Source organism: Erpetoichthys calabaricus, chromosome 3 (assembly GCF_900747795.2).
Source record: "Erpetoichthys calabaricus chromosome 3, fErpCal1.3, whole genome shotgun sequence".
In the NCBI taxonomy this organism is placed as follows: Eukaryota; Metazoa; Chordata; class Cladistia; order Polypteriformes; family Polypteridae; genus Erpetoichthys; species Erpetoichthys calabaricus.
This window is the reverse complement of record NC_041396.2, coordinates 92,185,849-92,207,618: the sequence shown is the minus strand read 5'-3', so window position 1 is coordinate 92,207,618 and position 21,770 is coordinate 92,185,849. Positions and strand designations below refer to the sequence as shown.

Below are 21,770 nucleotides of genomic sequence, written 5' to 3'. Positions count from 1 at the left end.
TAGCGAAGGGGTGTTGAAGGCGTGCGTCAAAATCTCTTTTAGTAGCCATAAGGTCTTGTGTTGTAATCTTTTAGGAGAACCCTCTTGTTATACACCACTCTGAATTTCTTCCTGAGTGGTCTGTTTTCTAAAGTGAAACGTTTTTTATTTCGATGGATCCGCTTACCGTGAACCAGTAACTCTTGAGAAGGGGCTTCATTAGACGTCACAAAATTCTGAACTAGATTGGTTAGTGACTCGAGGTTTATAATTTTACCGGTTTCGTGATTGATGGTTATACCTTTTACCTTCATACATGTTTTGCCTTGTGCCGTTTTATATCCGTACGTCTTTGGACCGCCTGAAACAAATTCAGTAATATAATCACCAGGATTTAACTCACTGGTGAGCTCTCCTAAATAGTCACCCAGAGGAGGATTGTACTGACCAGGCTGAGAAGTAAAAATGACTGAGTCGGTGTCATGGTACAACACCCTTTCTCCCAGACTGTCCAGTAAATCGTACAACTCTAACCGGGCATAGGCCGTGGTGAAAGCAGCAATGACAACATTAACGCTACCAGGTAGGGTATACTTTTCATCGGTGTACTTCCATTGTATTTGAGCAATCTCATCGCTGATAAATTCAAAATAAGAAACATTATACTGTTTGGTGAAAATATATTGCAAGAATTCCTCACCGTCCTTGACTAAGCTAGTAGTGAGATGGTGAGGTTTTTGCCCAAATTTACCCCAAAGAGAATTTAAAAACAACTTTGAAATTTGTCTCTTAGCCGGATTTACGGCGATGTTATCGCGGTCCAATTGCACACCTTCCTTCTGATAATAATCTAAAATATAACGGTCTTGGGAAGCCTCATCCGTAGCCCGAGGCCTCCTGCTTGCCTTTTAGATGAAGCTTGATATAGTCTGAGAATAACTCAGAAGTAAGTTCGGGGTAATGCCAAATCTCGTATACTTTTGAAACTTTATACCCTTTGTCAATGGCCTTTGCTATTTCCACACTGCACCAAGTGCCGGTTAAAGCTCTCTCATCCTCTGTGTGACGACAGTCCACAGTCTGAGCTTCTGTCTCAGCGCAGGTGCGACAGAGGGTGAACATTAATTTCCCACAAAACCTGAGAGGCAGGACTGGAAAACTGAGACCACGTGGAGGCTGGACAGTGGCTTTAATTAATCCAAAATACTGCCTGAGATCGCCAAACTGCTGAAAAATGATAGTGGGATGACCGACCGGGTACATTTTTGTTTTATTCACAAACGGGTACAAGCTAGTGAAATCGTAATAGTGAATCTGTTCGGGTCCCACTGCCTTGTGGTACAATTTTATGGGGTTGGTATGTCCGCCGAACAACGAGTCCCTCGGTTGTATACGTTGAGGGAAATCACAGTGTTTTAAGAAAGTTTGTAGCCTGAGGTCTTGTTTTTTCATTGTCTCCCAATCATGCTCCCAGAGCACGTACACATCTAAATTAAATTTAGTCCTAAGTATTTCCAATTTTCTCATAAACCTTTGGTACATAACCGCACAAGTCATACCGGTTAAAGGATAGGTACTGTTAAAATCATAACATTCCGGACAGCCGTGATAAAAACAACCGGCAAATTCAAAGGCAGTCGGAATACCTTTAACTACGGCATAGCCGTCAAGATAAAAGGAACCCTTCTTTACTTCCCCAAGGTTTAGAGCGTGTCGAATGTTCAATTTTTCTGTTTCACAGAGATACAATAACCATTGAATAGATGCGTTCGAATAGTTTTTCTGACTACTACTGTAATGGTCAGAAGGAATTATGCCGACAGACTTTGGAGGCATACAGTTTTGCCTGTACATGGCCATACATAGAGATGCCAGGGTCATGCATTGAAACGGGTCAATATTGCCAATTTTGATGACCTCGTCTCTGAATTTAATGCATGCTGTTCTAAGAACTTCGACGTCATTTTTACAATAAAAAGCCATCTCCTCTTTAAAATTAAAAACACCATGCTTGACACTGTCGTACCAGGTAAAAAATTCTTCTTTTTCTTTGGTCATCATGCTCTGAACACCGTAGCATTCAGGTTCAGGGTAGGGGCTGATATAATTCTGGTTTTCAGCCAGATTGAAGAAATGGGGGAAATAACCTTTTGCGGCTTCAAACCCCATGGCTTTAGGCATGGCACTCAATTTCATTGTTAAAAAATTCAAAGAATCTATAAAACGTAATTGATAACCATTATCTGTGAAACACATCAGCTTATTTCCTTGAGTAGTAACACTAGGGTTCACACCATTTTCAAGCAAATACTTCATTAAAAAGTACCCATCGTAACCTTTTGAATTGTGAGCTATGAAGGTATAGCCTTGATACTTGGGGCGATGGTATTTGGCAAAGAACTGGTGTACACAATCTTCACCCGCCCAGAACCAGGATTTACCCCGCAAGGACTTACAGTATATGTAATTAGGAATGTGCACACCTGTTTCTTGCTGACTTTCAAAATCATAAAATACGTATTTCTCACAACGATCCTCAGACTTCAAGGTTTCTATAAAACACTGATGGTTTTCTGCATCATTTTCAATTTTTGCTTTACAAACACGGCATTCCTTGGGCCGACATTTATGGGGTTTTGAGGCGGCATTCACTGTGTAAGTTTTGTAACACAGGGGACACATTTTTGCCGTGTCACAGGCCGCTTCCATATCGTTGGTCTTATCGTTAAATTTAGGAATCGTATGCTGAATAAAACAAAATTGGGACCGGCAGTAACGGTTGCAATCCCCACACTTGACAAGCTCTTCAGGGATCGGACGGCAATCGGGGGAGAAACAGACGTTGCAGTGACCTACACAACGATGACTAAGGATGGAGTGGTAGCTTGTGTAACAGTAGTCACACAAGTATTTCACCCCCAGAAACCCCTTTAAATTCAAAATACCGTAGTAATGGTTATCGTGTAAAAACATAAAATAGGTTTTGGGGTTTCTACCTCGGGAGCTTTCAAATTTTAAAAATTTCTCATTTCTGAGACACCTGTACCAGACAACAATTTTAATACCCAGTAAGTTTTCAAATTTATGAACGTCCGCAAAGGACACTTTTTCATCCTCATATAATCCAGCCCTGCTCTGAAGGTTATACGCTTCACGCATGCATAACTGTGGGTTTTGCATGTACCGGTCCTCCATTAGGCTAAGCAGACAAAAGGCAAAACAGAGCTGATTCCCATAATTATAAGAAATAATTAAATGCCTCATTTTCTTTCTAACTATTTCATGATTGAGTAGAGATGAGACCTTGCGAGAGCCACGAGCACCCCCGCTAGGTGCCCGAACAATCTGGGTGACTAGCATCAGAGACTCATCCGCTAGCACACTCGCATGACTCTGAAGAAGATTCTCTATCTGATGAAGAAAATCGTCTACATTAACATTAGAGCCAGTCAGCTGTATAAAAACGCTGATAGGTAATGATTCAGCACGCAATTCTAGCTGTACAACATCTTGCGGATTTAAAGTACCTGAAAAACTATCCAGAATTCTTTGTAGCGTCTCATGAATACTGTTAAACACCTCCTCATAAGACTCTAGTTCATAGACATCGGCGAAATTTAAGGGGTGTCTTATTTCAGTGTGATTAAAAGCAGGTCTATCGATCTGCTGAAAACCACCCTGACCATCGTTACCAGAGACAACAGAGGGCCCGGCAATGCCTAAAGTAGACGAGGGTGAAGGTTTAGATACCAAAGAACCACCGGACATAACTGGCGCGACTGAAGGGGTAACCACAAATGGCGGGGCAATAGGGGCTGAGGAAACAGAGGGCGAGATTGAAGCCGAGGGGGCAGAAGGGGTAGAAGCAGGGGGCATGACCGGAGCAGGGGAGACTGAAGCTGACGGCTTGGCAACAGAGGGCAAGACTGAAGCAGATGGCAGGATTGAAGCAGGGGGCAAGACTGGAGCAGAGGATGCAGAAGGGATAGCTGAAATAAAAGAGACAGAGGGTCCAGAAGGGCTAGAAACATAGGGCAAGACTGGAGCAGAGGGGGGAGAAGGGATAGAAACAGAGGGCAAGACTGAAGCAGATGGCAGGATTGAAGCGGGGGGCAAGACTGGAGCAGAGGGGGCAGAAGGGATAGCTGAAATAAAAGAGTCAGAGGGGGTAGAAACAGAGGGCAAGACTGGAGCAGGGGCCAAGACTGGAGCAGGGGAGACTGAGGCAGACGGCTTGGCAACAGAGGGCAAGACTGGAGCAGAGGGGGCAGAAGGGATAGCTGAAATAAAAGAGACAGAGGGCAAGACTGAAGCAGATGGCAGGATTGAAGCAGGGGGCAAGACTGTAGCAGAGGGGACAGAAGGGATAGCTGAAATAAAAGAGACAGAGGGTGCAGAAGGGGTAGAAACAGAGGGCAAGACTGAAGCAGATGGCAGGATTGAAGCAGGGGGCAAGACTGTAGCAGAGGGGGCAGAAGGGATGGCTGAAATAAAAGAAACAGAGGGCAAGACTGGAGCAGAGGATGCAGAAGGGATAGCTGAAATAAAAGAGACAGAGGGTGCAGAAGGGGTAGACACAGAGGGCAAGACTGAAGCAGAAGGGGTAGAAACAGAGGGCAAGACTGGAGCAGAGGATGCAGAAGGGATAGCTGAAATAAAAGAGACAGAGGGCAAGACTGGAGCAGAGGTGTTAGCAACTGGTGCTGAAGCAGAGGGGGCAGCATTTACAGAACCCAAAGTGTTTGTTAAACCATGACCCTTTTGATCATTCACATTTTCGTTCAAAGACCGCTGAACCCTTTCTAACAAGTTATTTAATGTTTGCATTTCATCGGGGGTGGCTACTGGACGTAGGGCTTCTAAAAGGCTGTCAAGCTGGTCAAAGTCGATGGGAGTGGTAACAGGTGAAGGAACTCTCATGGTCGCTATTATATTATTCATTTGGAACATGTTTTGATTTTGCCAATTAATATATTCCAATCATTAAAATATCGGGGTGGTGGAGTAGGCATTTTTGGGGGCCGAATAGAATAACTAAGTTCATTCACCATGTCATGCAATAACCCAGCATTTTGAGAACTGCTCCCAGCGTCCAAGTCCTCATTTGCACGCCTTTTGCCAGACATTATTTGGGGAACAAGTTTTCTAAAATTGCATACAATAAAATAACCTTTTCACGTATAGCTGGAGACAGGGATTTTTGAAAAGAGTTTTGAAAAATCAACAGCACTCGTTCGATTTCAGCCTTCAGCTCAGCAGCCTTAGCAGCGGGATCAAATCTTTCAGGTTCACCGATTATTTGGGTGAGAGGTCCGTGTGATGATACAAACGGCGGTGATCCCCCCGAGTATCTGAGTAAGTAAGCCTGGAGAGGTGGTTCTGAAAAAAACAAGCAAGGCTAAGTTTTCTTTAAAAATAAACATTTGACGCGCACTCGCACAAATAGTTTAACTTACCGGGCTGCGTGAATGAGATGTTCAATAGTAGACTGTCCGTGGGCCTTTGCGCCGATTCTAGATGCTGACTGGAAAAATTACCACTCTGAGGCAGGATTTTTATTCTCAAAAAGACAATCTGTGGCCACTATTAAATCCTCCAATTGCGAACTAGTTGGATTTAAAGAATCTAACAGTTCAGCCTCCGATTCTAAAATATAAAAGACTAGGTTTGTACGTACTTAAAGACAATTACATTAAAAAGTAATCAGCCAGAACGTTCTTATAAGTTTGTGCATTTTCATTAAAATTAATTAGCATGAAATGTACATACTTAAAGACATTAAAAGTATTAAATCGGCGGTCTTATAAGCAACATTTCGATTTAAAAGTACGGCCGAAAGAAGATCTGGCTCACTTTTTGAACAGCCAACCGGACAGAAATAAGAAAAATACCACATTTATAAACTCTGTGCGTTACGACTAGGTACAGTTTTTTCATTTAAGAAGCAGAAAACCCCCAACTCATAGCCGGAACTATCTGATTTATAAAAGAATATCATTTCAACAGTTTGAAGAGACGGTCGATAATCTACACTTAACCTCAATTACAAAAGTATTTTTGCCATGCCAGCCATTGCGGAAGAAAAAAGCGAAAAACGGCTACCTTTTAAAAAAGCTCGCAGAGAAACATGGATTGCTGGAACAGTTATTGTGTTAATAGACGCAAAGCGGGACACTTTATGCCGGCATCAGGCTCTGTACCGCCTTGGAAGGGCAGAGCGAAACACTTCGGGCGTTTGGGAGAGAGCTTATAGGTTCAGAGTTGTTGATGTTCCGCCTCTAAGGGGCGGGGAGACCCTGGTAGCGGGAATAAGCTTCATTCAAAGTCTCGCCGCTATAAGGTTAACATCTAAGCAAATAGGAAAAAGATTAACCTTTTATGTTTTACCGAGAGATAGTTGTGCTAAACGCCATGTGTATTTTAAAGTTGATAGACTGTAAATGTGAAACGAGGTTTAAAATCCAGTACTCTAAATATAAATAAATTTATTAAAGATCATTGTGAATATAAGAGAGAGAGCCGTTAGTGGAAAATATTTCATTTGATAACTTTGTTCACAGATTAGCCGAATGGAATACATGGGAAAGAAGCTTAGTGTTTAATGAACTTTCAACCCTCTGAATAGCGGTGGGGCTTCTTTAATAATCGTATGATTTCATTAAATATAAAAGAATTTAGCATTAAAGGCCATTTGCTCTTTGGCGGGGTCTTTTCCCACGGGTTAAAATTGACCGCCGTCTGATGCTTGGCAGTGGGCTTCCTTTTAAAATTGGTGACACTATGCTAAAGACACATGTCCCAGCAAAGTGCCGCATGGCGGGGTCTTTTCCCCCACGGATTAAAATTGACCGCCGTCTGATGCTTGGCAGGGGGCTTCCTTTTAAAATTGGTGACACTATGTCCCAGCAAAGTGCCGCATGGCGGGATGCATCCTTTCAACAACATAGTATCTTTTCCCACAATTTGCCAGCAAGGGCGACTTGGCAGGGGGAGCTTCCTTTTAAAATTGGTGACCCTATGTTAAAGACATTTGCCCCAGCAAAGTGCCGCATGGCGGGGTGCTTCCCTACCATTTGCTAGCATGGGATGCTTGGTCGTGGGGGCTTCCTGAGTCTCGACTGTTTCAACAGCTGAAAATTTTACACTAAAGGTCCCGAGGTTTTTAGAAAGAGGCACACTCGCGAAGCTTTGTCTTACGATTAGGCAAAGTGTATATTTCATTTTTAGAAAGTCACGTCCCTGCGTGGGCATGCAAGCAAGATCCGTGTATATTTCTTAATATGAAGCCACGTTTTAGAAAGTGCTGGGAAGATAAGTGTTTACTTCTTAATATTAGTTTTGAATTTAGTGTTTATAAAATGAAGCGCCGTGTCTTGAGCTCATAACTTAGAGCGGGGAGTGAATATCGTTTTTAGAAAGGTTCGGCTAGATAATTGTATATCTTATATCGTTTTAATTATGGCTAAGCAGGAAAGACGCGTGTCGTGAACTTAGAGCAGGGAGTCAATATCTTATATCGTTTTTAGAAAATTTTATTTTCTTACTATTAGTTTATAACTTAGAGCAGGGAGTCAATATCTTATATCGATTTTAGAAAATTGTATATTTATTTTCTTACTATTAGTTTATAACTTAGAGCGATGAGTCAATATCTTATAGCTTATAAATCATATTAATGTAATCCATATTTTTATAATTTCATAAATTTTCATGTTTTTTATAGTTACATAAATTATATTTTTTAAATTTTCATAAATCCTATTTATATATTTTTTTTATATTTTCATAAATCATATTTGGGGGCGGGGCCTAAAGTCATCAATCAAAAGGGGCAGGGCTTAAAGGTCAGAGATCAAAGTTGGGGGCGGGGCTTAAAGTCATCAATCATTCGTTGATTATAGCTATCTGTATAACTACTCTTGTTGTCACCATAGAAGTACAATGAAATACTGCTCCAAGAGGAAACAATTGCTGGTTCTGTTTGTCAGGATGATATCCCATTAGAGCTGACAGCACCTTCACTATGTGACCTATCTGCCACCCACCTCATTCACTCCCGTAGTGCACACCGTCTCCCTAACAGACATATTTGTGGACTCTTCAATTATATGGTGCTGTACGAGTCACTGACTTGTTTTTCTTTCAAATCAGGGTGTTGAAAAGCTTACTCCGTTGACTAATAAAGAATTACTGAATTCTGCCATCCACTAATCCAGCCATCAAGTAATAAGTACAACTAAATGATCTCCTAAACTGACAGAGAAGATGCAAGAGTTTTAAGCTTTTACAAGTTTTTCACTTTCTTTTTTAAGTCATGCCCTTCCAGTCACAATCACACTGCAACAATATGCTATCACCAGAAACACTCATGTATATACTCTTGTGACAATAAAGCCTAAAAAACAGCCAGAAATTAAGATTATGCCCAGCCAATCAGTATAAATGACACAAAGCAATAACACATCACAATAAAAAAGCAGGTAAAAATGTAGTTTTGCACAGTGTACTGTGTGTCACAATTAGATATCGGCAATTGTGTTTTTTTTTTGTATTGTTCGTTTAATGATTATACAGTGATCGCTCGGTATATCGCGCTTCGCCTTTCGCGGCTTCACTCTATCGCGGATTTTATATGTAAGCATATTTAAATATATATCGCGGATTTTTTTGCTGGTTCGTGGATTTCTGAGGACAATGGGTCTTTTAATTTCTGGTACATGCTTCCTCAGTTGGTTTGCCCAGTTGATTTCATACAAGGGACGCTATTGGCAGATGGCTGAGAAGCTACCCAGCTTACTTTTCTTTCTCTCTCTCTTGCGCTGACTATCTGTGATCCTGACGTAGGGGATGTGAGCAGGGGGGCTGTTCGCACACCTAGACGATACAGACGCTCGTCTAAAAAGATTATCTTCACGTTGCTACCTTCTGTGTGCAGCTTTTAAGTATGCTGCACGGTGCTTCGCATACTTAAAAGCTCAAAGGGCACGTATTGATTTTTGACTTTGTTTTTCTCTCTCTCTCTCTCTCTGCTCCTGACGGAGGTGGTGTGAGCTGCCGCCTTCAACAGCTTTGTACCGGCGGTGCTTCGCATACTTAAACCAAACAGCCCTATTGATTTATTTGCTTTCCTCTCTGTTTCCTTTGAAGAGGAAGATATGTTTGCATTCTTTTAATTGTGAGATAGAACTGTCATCTCTGTCTTGTCATGGAGCACAGTTTAAACTTTTGAAAAAGAGACAAATGTTTGTTTGCAGTGTTTGAATAACGTTCCTGTCTCTCTACAACCTCCTGTGTTTCTGCGCAAATCTGTGACCCAAGCATGACAATATAAAAATAACCATATAAACATATGGTTTCTACTTCGCGGATTTTCTTATTTCGCGGGTGGCTCTGGAACGCAACCCCCGCGATGGAGGAGGGATTACTGTAATCTGATGGATATGAACTAGTCACACACACTGGGTATTGTGTTGATTTGATAGTACAAATTTTGTAATTTTTTGCATATACTAGAATGTTGTCTTTTGTCTCCTGAGCTTAAGTGTATCTCTCCTCTTTAGTTAAATACCTCATTGTACAAAAATAAAAAGTTATTAATATGCTTCCTTGGTGTGTATGTGCTACTTTTATCCATCACTTCATCCCTGTTGTTCATAATTGTTCTTGTTCTTTGTTCTTTTTTATTTCGCCTTATACAATTTCTTGTATTAGGAATTTGTAAGTTTTCGCATACCCCTTGGGGTCAGAGCGCAGGGTCAGCCATTGTACAGCGCCCCTGGAGCAATTGAAGGTTAAGGGCCTTGCTCAAGGGCCCAGCAGAGTAGGATCTCTTTTGGCAGTGACATGGATTCGAACCAGCAACCTTTGGGATACGCAGATCCTTAATACTTCCACTTCTCCAAATCAGACCCTAAATATACAACTTTCTTCTTTTACTTTCAGGTCCTGAAGATGTGCTGTCTGCACCAGAAGAGATGATGGGACAGGAGGGTGCAACTGTGACAATTGTGTGCAGCTACAATGAATTGAGTAAAAGTAATGTGAAATACTGGTGCAAGAGGGGCTCTGAAACATGCAACACTCTAGTGAGAAGTGATGAGCTGCAAAGCAAACAAAGAATCACACTTCATGATAACACAACAAGACAAGAATTTAGAGTGACAATGACGGGTCTTGAGGCAGATGATGAAGGCTGGTACAAGTGTGGAATAAAAAGAACCATATTTGATGACACAATTCCAGTGTATGTCACTGTAAAAGGTACTGACATTCTTTCATTTAAGATGGCACACTCATGAGGTTTATCCAAACTCAACTATTTATAAATATACCTATATTTATACCACTATAACTTTAAATAAGTAAAATATATTGCTAACCAATTTAATTGTTCTGAATGACCTTACCCCATGTAGATTTTGCTTTTATTGCCTTACAACAAAACTATTTTGACTATCAAATAGCGTTTCCCTAAATCCAATTAAAGAATTAAAGACTCAAACTTATCTTTCTGTGCTGATTAAAAATTACACTGTAAAGTTATTATGCTTCTGAATATTAGTTCCCTCTTTCCTGATGATAATGAATTTGCCTTTCCTGTTTTATATACTTTATTTTAACTTCTTTGCATAATTCTTAAGCTTCATAACCACTTTGAACTTTGAATTTTTTACACACATGTAAACAGAATCTTCCATGTTCTTTATGAATTATTGCTTATTTTTTGATCTCATAATTTGTCCGAACTATGCTGTGCTTTGCGGACAAATGGAACTTTGTTTACTTTATCCGGTTAAGAAACTACACTGAAGTGGAGACATAAATCAACAAAATATCTCTTTAGTGTATTCTGCAGCTTCTGACGATCCCAGGAAACTACTGTGTTGATTGTGAGGCTCCTTCCATATCTTAAGCCATGAATGACAAACAGTTTAGGACAGTGCTGAAATGTATTTATCTCAACCTTCAGTATGTTGATGATCCATCTAATTTTATCTTTAGCTTTTTTGTCCCTTTACACCATTCAGGTGTGTACAAAGTTATGATTTACAAATGGTAATGCATATTTTCCATCTAAAGATGCTCAAAGATTTGTGTTACATGCAGTGATCTTGCTCATCAGTGATTATGAACTCCCATTGACAGTTTGAACTAGCTTTTTGGCACAAGCTGTTTTTACAAGTCTGCAGTTAAAAACAAAAATAAAATGAAAAAATTACTAAATTTATTAACTTAACACAGTTGATACCTGTCCTTCTGTCCCTTACAGATATGAAGAAGTTCTTCTCTGGACCACAGGAGGTGATTGGTTCACTAAATCAGTCTGTGACTGTTGTGTGCCGCTACGGTCAGGCTTATAAAAGCTATGTCAAATACTGGTGTAAAGGAAACTTCTCATCGTGTCATGTCCTGGTGAATACCACAGGGCTATGTGAAGACCAGAGGATAACTATCAGTGATAACATTTCAGCAGGAGAGTTCACTGTAGTGATATCCCATCTCAAAAAGGAAGATGAAGGATGGTACCAGTGTGGCGCACAACATGGCACAGAATCTCCCGTCAGGGACAGTGTTTATCTTACTATCAAAGGTAAAGAAGGGATGTAAGTAACATCTAAATCAGACACATCAGAGCAGGTAACAGTCCAGTGTAGAGAGATCCACGTATCCAATTTACACTTGGGAGTTCCCCTTTATATAGTTAGTTCCCTTAGCAGCAGAAACAAAGTGAAGTGAAACCCTGGAGCTTTGTTTCATTTTAGGATGGAAGCACAGTCCACATGCTGTCTTGGTTGTACCAACACTTTCAGAGTAAACCGAGTTAGAGGCATACGGAGAACCATTGGACTATAGAGGCAGCACAGATCATGGAAGTGACTCTATATGTTCATGAAGCATTACATAAAAATCTTGTTTATTTGTAAGGCGCCAGTGAATACAGAAAGCATTTATTGTTTTCTTTCATTGTCTTATATTGGGAAAAATGATTTATAGACATCTAAAAACAAATTTATATTACACTGCTGTCTTCACATTACTCAGGGCTCCATTTAGATCAGGGGCTTCAAACTCTGAACCTTGAGAGCCACAGTGGCTGCAGGTTTTCATTCCAGCCTCTTTCTTCATCGGTGGTCAATTAATGATGCTACGTGAATTAATTGATTTGCATACCAGTACCCAAACATTAGAGAGATGCAATGCTAGTGAAAAGATGACCAGTAAATGGATGATCTTCAAAAATTTCTGGATTGCCACCATGTTCACTCAAGCCAGTTTCCTATTGAACCGGTAATGAAATATATTTACATTCATGGCTTTGGTACTCTCATTCTGTCACAAAAGACATTTGCATAACTGTTGTTTTTTTCTGAGAGCACAATTCAAATGTTTTGTAGACCAGAGCAGGTCATTACCACTCAGACTTAGGCTCTTTAACTCTCAAACATTTTATTCAGACAGAGATTATGTAGCCGACATATAAAGTAAGGTGTACATGAGATCAGGTTAGTCTGGTCAACTGATGGTTCACTGTACAGCTCATTGTTTGAGATAATGTAACAATTGTCTCAAAAATCAGTTAAATACAATGGCAAATAATTCTGTTCTATTAGCAGCAGTAATTGTTTGCTAGTGGAGAAAATAGCTGGAACCAAAACCTGAAGTCAATGCATCACCCTGGTTTAGATAATACTAAAACTGTCAATAATAGTAAATAACATATAAAAGTGGAATACGATAAGAAGTAGATTATATGAGCTGTGAAAATGAACAGACTCGACACACTTAAAAAGATTTGGGGCATCCACCTGTATATTATTCCTGGCTGCAAAAGACTTTTTTAAATAGCACAGAGATGTTCTCAGTACAGAACTGCCGAGGGTTTGCAAAGATGGCTGCTTTTTAGGGATCAGACAGGAAGTGATGTAAGGGAACCGGAAGTGATGTTCTTCTGATGTCAATTTGTGTGCCAGAAGTGACGTTCTTCTGGACGCCTGAAACCGGAAGTGATATTCTTCTGGGCATCGGAACTGGAAGTGACATTCTTTTAGCCGCCGGAACTGGAAGTGACGTCATCCGCTCTAAATCAGACATGTTTTCCAGCGGCTGGTCTGCAGAGATAACAGGAGAAGGTTTAGTGTACCCTGCCACCCCCTGGCCTGGAGTGGAATTACCTTTGCTTGGTCCATACAACTTCCTCCTATTCGCATGTGTGTGACAGTGCATCATAAAAGTTATAAATATGTAGCAAAGCGGTTGATGAAACAGAGATGAGTAAAGAAAAACTCCAACTTGAAGCAAATCCTGGAAACACAAGTGCCTGTGCTACACTACATTTAAGGTAGATCTGACAGGAATAAATGAGCAGAGTACTCCTAACTCCCTTGGAGAATCATCAGGACATAGATAAAACTGACCATTTGAATGTTCATGTGAAATGAGAAAGTAAGGATCTTTTTATAATCATTTTACTTCTAATATTTGCCAAGTTGATGCACTAAATTCAGTACTTCCATCCATTTTTCACTTTGCTTCATCAGCAACAGGGACACTTAATTCTACCTTAACAGTTTTGGGTATAAAATAGGAATCAGACCTGCAGGGAATGCCAGTCCAACACAGGGCACACAGTTACACAGATAATATTGAATTAAATTTAAATTGCCAAACTTTTGGAATTAAGGTAAGTACTGGAGTACACCTGATAAAACCTACACATTTACTCTTAAAAATAAAGGCACCAGAGTGGTTCTTTGGTGTGATGTTATAGGGAAACCATTTGTGGTTTTCAAAAGACCCATCCACATGAAGGTTCCAGAAGGAGTCTTTATTTATTTAGATCTGAAACAGGCTCCATATGGCAAATAACCATAAATAGATGGTAACAGATTTATGAAATACCATTGGCTCATGATTTAAAAAGGATTCTTGCTGCATTCCATAACAAAGGCTGGGTCCAGTTTTTCTTAATCTGTTAGTGTCCTGCCAGATAGGCCTACAACACAATAAAGATTTTAGTTTTTTTCTACATATTTGAAATTTTTTTAAGCACAAAGAACAAACTTATGCAAAGAACCATTCCCAGAATGAAATAGTGCTTTGTCGAGTAATGGCTCTACAAGGAATCACACAACCCATTAAAGAAACATAAAATGCCATTAAAGGACCAGTATTTTTAAGAGTGCACTTGGAAAATGAAACAGGGCAGTGAATGGACCAGTAGTTGAACACAGGTTCCCAGAGTTGGGTAGGAATATGTATTAACCACTGTGCCACTCTTTGAGTGTTGATGTGTGTACACGTGTACTCTGCAGTCAACTGGTACATCATTTGGAGGTAAACATTAGCCCACTATGACTTTGAACTGAAATAAGTAGGTCTAGAAAATGGATGGAAGGCTATATGGAACTTCAGTGGAAGATCTCAATGCTTTTTACAGCTATATAAGTTTTTTCATTGTTCTGAAATAAACCTTAAACCTAGCTTCAACCCAGTACAGAAAAAAAGGACTTGGAATCAAGATCATACTAGTTAGTTGTAACTAGTGTTCTTGGTGCTATATTTCAGATTAATACATGAGGTTGAAGGAGATCAGATTGAAGTTCCTATTGAAAAAAGGAAATCATTTCATGACAAAAGAGTTAATTGCCATTGTAGTGGACAGGTGCCCCATCCAGGGCTGTTTCCTGCCCCAGAAAAGATGATGTTATTTAATTTTACAAAAGAGTAAATTTGTTTACTCTATTCAGCACCATCTAAAACTGTTTTTGTTTTGAGAAACTAAACGGACAGATAAAGCAGGCGTTGATCCACCAATGTTCTAATCGATTTTTTAGCCAGTGCCTATACGGACAGCAGTGGTACAAGGTGTGATCCAACCCTTGATGGACTGTAAGTGTATTGCAGAGTAGTCTAACAAGCATATCTTTGAATCATGGGAATGAAAACTAGAACATGTTTAGAAAAACCTATGCAGGATAAGACAGGACCAGGATTTGAACTAAGGATTCTGGAGTTGGTGGATAGGGTCACTCACCTTAAAGTACCACAAGCATTCCTAAACTTACTTCTCATTTCTAATTCTTTCAGTGTAACATGACATTTTTTTACTTGCCAGGTGATTACTTTTCCCCACAAATCTCATGACTCCAATTTACGTGAACAATGGCCATAAGGTGAATTTAAACCCTATACCCCAGGTCGTATTTCACCATGCCTCACAATCACTTTTTTGAAACAGGAGTAACTCCATTTTTGCAACTTGGACATTTGGCATGAGGTTGCTTTGGGGGCCCATGGTGTCCCCCCATTCATGACTTTCACTTCCTTTCAAAAAGCCACAAGTCCATGGCAAAATTCTTGCTCATTGACTTCATAAATGGTCTACCCAGGTTATCCCAACCTGAGACCATGAGCTTCCCTTAGTTTGCCTGGGGGTCTTTTGTTCTCTTATCAGATTTTGGTGGTCAAGAAGAATTGTACATCATTTCTGAGTTTCCTGCCCTCTGTTTCCTTTCGTGTGCTGTTTCCTTTCTCACAGTTCTTCCTGGGTGATCCAATCTCTAGGTCTTCCAGGGAACTCAGTATTCATAAAGACCTAGTCACTTCATGGTGGCACACTTCCCCAACACTAGCATAATAGCAAGTGTTCATATTTCCCTCTCGCCTAGGTCTTTGCTGTGCCCTGCACAAACACTGACTCACATTTTGCTGCTTACAGTACTTTGTCTGTTGGACTAGCCATTGCCATAGTTAGTGAATGTTTAATACATGCTAAGGTCCTTTTTTGAGCTATTTCATCATCTTTTCAGTAGACACAGTACCTTCGACTCTGGATTAGATAAAACTGAGAAATATTTACAACACACAGATGATCTAAAGTGTAGAAGACAAAAACATAGTGAAATCTAATTTGACACCTGTGCGACTTCATTAAGTTCACTGTCCCATCACACGTCTTTCCTGATGAAAAAAACAGGCAACTAGAAATTTTTCTTATTTGGATTTCTTTCTGCCTGATTGAATACTGTTTGGAAAAGGAATTTGTGTCTGAACTTTTGTTTCGGTGCACTCCCTCTGGGCTAATCAAAATGAGAGAAGAGGACAGTGCTTTTGATCTGATGCAAAATTTCTAATAACTTTACTATTATTAACACAGATGAAATTCTTGTTTAATATAATGTTTCTTTTGCAGTGATTTCTGTGTACAGGGAACTGAGCAAATTTGATTCTTATCCTTGTGTTTCTTCTATTGAATTTTGCAAATAAATATAATTTTAAGAATATTATAATGTTATTACCCTCATTTATAATGCAATCCTATCTTTAGTGTAACATTTACTGCCTGAGAATTTCACCTTTATTATTTATTAATTTATTTTTGCTTTTTTTATGCAGATGGTTCAGAATCTCTGTACGGGCCATCATTGGTAACTGGAGTCATTCAGGAATTTGTCATCATCAAGTGCCACTATAGTTTGCAGTATACGTGGAATAAGAAGTTCTGGTGCAATTTCAGTGATTTGTATACCTATGTCACTCTGGTAAAGACAGATGAAACAAAAAGCCATGACAGAATCTCCATCACCGATGATCAGACTCAAAGAGCTTTCACAGTTACAATGACTGGGCTCAGAGAAGATGACACAGGGCAGTACTACTGTGCAATTGAGACCGGTGAAGATAGTACTGAATATTTTGGAGTGTATCTCCAAGTCAATCAAGGTGAGAAAATCATTTGAAACAGTTTGACAAAGGAGCTTAATCTTTTATTAAATTTAACTTTGTCGATTGTTTCTTAAACCCCAAGAAAAGTTATTACAGAACAGTAATTTTGTGCCATAGAGGAATCAAGTTTTTAATGATTTTGTATTTACTTTTATTAGTCAAAGTTCAAAAGAAGTGAACAAGTTTTTCTTTTAACAGATATTGAATATTATATGTTTCCAATAGCGTGACCTTTGGCTTTTTGCACGGGTAGGTGTAAACCCCTAGAAAGTAGAAACTCAAGGCAGCCATTTAAAATTCAAAATGTATTAATATGCTAAAATGTGAGATCAGAGTATAAATGTTTTAGTCATCAAATGTTTATATTGGAAAGAGATGATGGCAGGAAAAAAAAAGTGCTAAAATAATGAGTGGACTCGTATCTGACCATTATGACCATTATGCTCAGGCTTCATAACGCACTGATGAGGCCTCATCTGGAGTTCTGTGTATGGTTTTGGTCTTCAGGCTACAAAAAGGACATAGCAGTGCTAGAAAATGTCCAGAAAAGAGCAACTAGGCTGATAAGAGGGTTAAAGGGGATTAATTAGGAGAAAAGATTAAGAGGGGACATGATTGAAGTTTTTAATATTATGAAGGGAATTAGTACAGTGGATCGAGACTATTATTTTAAAATGAGTTCATCAAGATCACAAGGACACAGTTGAAAACTTGTTAAGGGTAAATTTCACACAAACATTAGGAAGTTTTTCTTTACACAGAGAACCATAGACAGGTAGAATAAGCTGCCAAGTAGCGTGGTAGGCAGTAAGAAGTTAGGGACTTTCAAAAGTCGACGATGCATTTTTAGAAGAATTAAGTGGAGAGGACTGGCGAGCTTTGTTGTGCTGAATGGCTTGTTTACGTCTAGATTGTTCTAATGTTCAAATGTTCTGACTAACTGAAAAAAGGATTCTGTTTTGTAACATATGGTGTGACATGGTTGTGGGTAGCAAATCCAATAAATGATTTATTTTACAAGAAAATCATTTTTTTAACCTTTGAACTTTCCATGATTTTGCTTCTGTAAGCACATCATACATTATACTTTGACAGACACTCAGTTGCACTGCTGCCTCACTGTTTCATTGACCTTGGTTTGATTGTGGCTTGGTCAGTGTCTTTGTTGCATTTACCCAATTTCTCTTTGTTCACATAGTTTTTCATTTGGTTCTGATTCTTTCTGCCACATTCCAAATATGAGAATATTAGTTTAATTCCCACCTATGAATTGATCCTGTGTGTGTGTGAGCGTGGATGTCCACATGAGTGTGTCTTGTCATCAGCAGCTTCTTTCCTTATGTCAGACACTGCAAGAATAGGCCTTCAAAGAAAACAATGTGTTTAGAAATTAAATACAAAAAGAATAATCAGAAGTATTTGAGAACATATTTCACCCCAGATACTACATATGTAGGTAGCTTGAGTTGTTTTTAGTCTTTTTCCTTTAGTGGTTTGTCGTAAAATAACTCTTAAGCAATTCCCCCATCTAGAAGCTTTCACTTAGATCAAAAAAGGAGTGAAAAAAAAAAACAAGACAAAAACAAAAAACTTGAAGACTTCAATGATTAAAATGAAAAAAGTACATTTTTTAAATGGTGAAATAAAACATATAAAACATACACCAGATAGAGAGGGGAAATCACTGATAACTGTACCATTCTGCTAGATCAATGTATCAATGTAGGTGAGAGAGTGTGATGCCCTGGGTGAAAGCATGCAACATTTCCTCAGGACCCTAGAGGAAGGACACCTTATAGTTGTGCCAATGGAATGCTATTGAGAGTCCATAAGACCTTCAGGTCAAAAGGAGGCAGCACAGTGTATCTATCTGAAGAAGGTAAGAATAAAGTAATGCTTAAACAGGACTAGCCAGAGATCAGTATACTTCTAACTAATTGTAATAGGGGCAGAATATGAATATCCTACTATAGCGGTGATTCCCAACGTGGGGCGCACTTTGATTTTTTAGGGGAGCAATTCAAGGATTTAGGTACGTTAAACAATTTATAAAATGAAAAAACAGAAATTCACTGTGAAAAATGAAAAAAAAAAAAAAATAAATAATTTTTATTTTTTACAGAGACATTTATATATTTATATAAACATAGAAGGGATGGTGAAGAACCCTTTAATTTATGATTTTACAACCGGCTTGGGTTTTTTCTACTTAGAAATCATTTTTACCATTAAAATAATATGAATTGTAACAATGGTTATAAAATTTTGCAATATAACAAAAATATAAAATGATCAAAATATTGCAGAAAAAGCTCTCATTAAAGTTATTTTATATTTATGAATATCACATCTCTTATTATATGTTTTCAAAACTATACTTGCTGTATTTTCATATTACTTCATATTATATTATTTTATTTAACAATTTCTTAGTGATTTCTGTGTCAGTACTTCAACTATCCTTCCCTCTTTTGTTTCCATGTTCTTTGGAAACTTGTTAAGACCAAATTAATGACATTATGGGCTTCCTTCACGTGAGTAGGTGTTCACTTTTTGAATAGGTAATAAAAAGAATAAGGTATAGGTTACAGTGGGGGACATCATGATTTTAGAGAGGCCTAGGTGGGGTTGGGAACCACTGTACTATAGGAAGTGACCACTGATAGGCTGTCTGTGATACTCCTGTGATACTGAATCTCCTGAATTTTGCCAAGAGTGATCATAAAAATGGGTTTTAAGCCACATACTGGTAGAGGAAAGATTGACATTATAGAGGAGATTTAGGATAAAAGAGAGAGAGAGAGAAAGAATGGTGATGAGCAAGGAACTGCTCTTCTTGGATTTGGTATTTGGGAAAGTGATTTTGTTTTTGTAAAGACAAACAGTGGCTCTTCAAAGATCATCCTCAGCAGCAGCAGCAGCAAGATTTTCTTTGTGATCTTTTTATTTGAACTTTGTGTTCTAAATTTCTATGGTTTTTTTTTATAGTTAACATTCCATTTTTTGTTTGCTCCCTTGCTTTTATGATCCAGGTTTATTTTGAATACTTTATGCTTTGCAGTCCATTTGGTGTTTTTGAGGATGTACAATCCATTTCTCTAATTTACTTTCATGTTAGTCTTTGTTTTAATAATTTTGAAACATTTTCATGTCTTATCGCAGCACCATTTTGTTTTGCATGGTAAGCAATAGTATGAAGGTCAGCAGAGGTGGGTAGTAACGAGTTACATTTACTCTGTTACATTTACTTGAGTAACTTTAATACAAAATTGTATTTCTAAGAGTAGTTTTACTGCACCATACTTTTTACTTTTACTTGAGTACATTTGTGAAGAAGAAACGCTACTCTTACTCCGCTACATTGGGCAACACTCGAATCGTTACTTTTTTTCCATTATATACGCTGTATTCCAAACATGCACAGCGGAAGGCGGCCGCCATGTATTCTTTAGCTAAAACTCCCTAAACCGTTTCCCATTCATTCTCTATGGTAGTAGTAAACCACTAACGATGCGATCTATTTTCTACCACTTCCGTTTCGGGGGGCGCTGTTCTACGCTTTTCGCCGCTCTGCCTGCCTGCCTGCAGCGTCTGCCTTCATAGATGTGCTGGGGCGTTTTTCTTTTTTTTTCTTAAGTAAATTGTTAAGTTTAAAATGTCGATCGCGGTTATTTCTGTTAATTAATGCTTTCATTGATTATAGCTAATACTGTTATCAATTGGTCGCTTTTTTTGCCTGTTGTATACAATCTATCTAGCATCTTGTACATCTATCTCCACTCTCACTGCCCGCTTGCCTACATGCAGCATGTCGATTGATATATGATTTAATGTATTCTCAGAGTTGTAAAATACATATACATTATATATAAAACAAAACTACTATATAGCTAATACTGTTATGCATCTGTCTAGTGCCTTTTCTGTTTACGTATTATATAAGTGCCTTCACTATCTATCCATTTCTAAAAAATAAATAATTTATTATGATCAAATAGTTACTCAGTACTTGAGTACTCTTTTCACCAAATACTTTTTTACTCTTACTTGGGTCATTTTTTGGATGACTACTTTTTACTTCTACTTGAGTAATATTATTTTGAAGTAATGCTACTCTTACTTGAGTACAATTTTTGGCTACTCTACCCACCTCTGAAGGTACGTGTACTTCCTAGTTTTCTGAGTTTATGGTTAAACTCCAGAAAGATGTTAAAAACTTCTTAGTGTGTTTTCTGTAATTTTTGATTCATAAATGTTTGGGTGTGTTTCTCTGATTTTCAAACCCGGTTAGCTTTTTGCTACTTTAGGTTTGGTTGAACAGTAATGAATTTGTCACATTTGTTAATGATGTTTCTTCTCCTGAACCCTTTAATTAAAACCTTCTCCACCTTTATCGTGTAGCACGGTGGTGGACAATGTCAGTCCTGGAGTGCAGCAGTAGCTACAAGTTTTCATTCCAACCCAGTTGCTTAATTAGAAACCATTCCTTGTCAATATCAGATCTTATTTAATTTTACGGCTTATTAATCTGTGCAATGTAAGGTTGTTAAATCGTAGATTTTTTCCTTTTCAAGGATATCATCCAACTGATTTGAAGCCTAAAATGAATCATTTTCAGTCTGTTACATTTTTCTATTAAGTGTTTAATTAAATCAAACTGCATAATGAACACACACAGATGTAAATGGAAAAAAGCTAGCTGCTGGCTGCTTTGTCATTTACATCTTTTTGCTAATAAGGAGCCATTAAAACACTGAATGCAGCTGTTTAAGATTGAGGGTGGGGAACCTTAACAAGCGAGAGTACTAAAATGAAGCATCAAAACGTCACTTAAGCAATAAGTGTTTCATCAGCAATAATTGACTTCTCATTAAGAAACTGGGTTGGAACAAAAACCTGCAGCTATTGCGGCTCTCCAGGACCGACATTGCCCACGCCTGGTGTAGCAGAACAAACCTGTTTTTTTTAAAAATAAATGTCACCATTTTTGACTTTTTTGTTTGTTTATTTTTGACTTTGTTTCATCTACTCATCCCTTATTTAAATCCACTACCACTTTACTCCTT

The 21,770-nt window shown here is 38.6% G+C and overlaps 1 protein-coding gene across 3 annotated transcripts in view; it reads left to right on the top strand.

Moving 5' to 3' along the window:
• LOC114649309 (polymeric immunoglobulin receptor-like) overlaps nucleotides 1-21,770 on the top strand; it is a 178,635-nt gene that overhangs the window by 116,958 nt on the left and 39,907 nt on the right. For all 3 annotated transcript variants that reach the window (XM_051925650.1, XM_028798812.2, XM_051925651.1), the window contains exons 5-7: nucleotides 9,922-10,239; nucleotides 11,249-11,569; nucleotides 16,375-16,701. In XM_051925650.1, coding sequence (XP_051781610.1) covers nucleotides 9,922-10,239; nucleotides 11,249-11,569; nucleotides 16,375-16,701 — 966 coding nt within the window. The remainder of the gene's footprint in view (nucleotides 1-9,921; nucleotides 10,240-11,248; nucleotides 11,570-16,374; nucleotides 16,702-21,770) is intronic.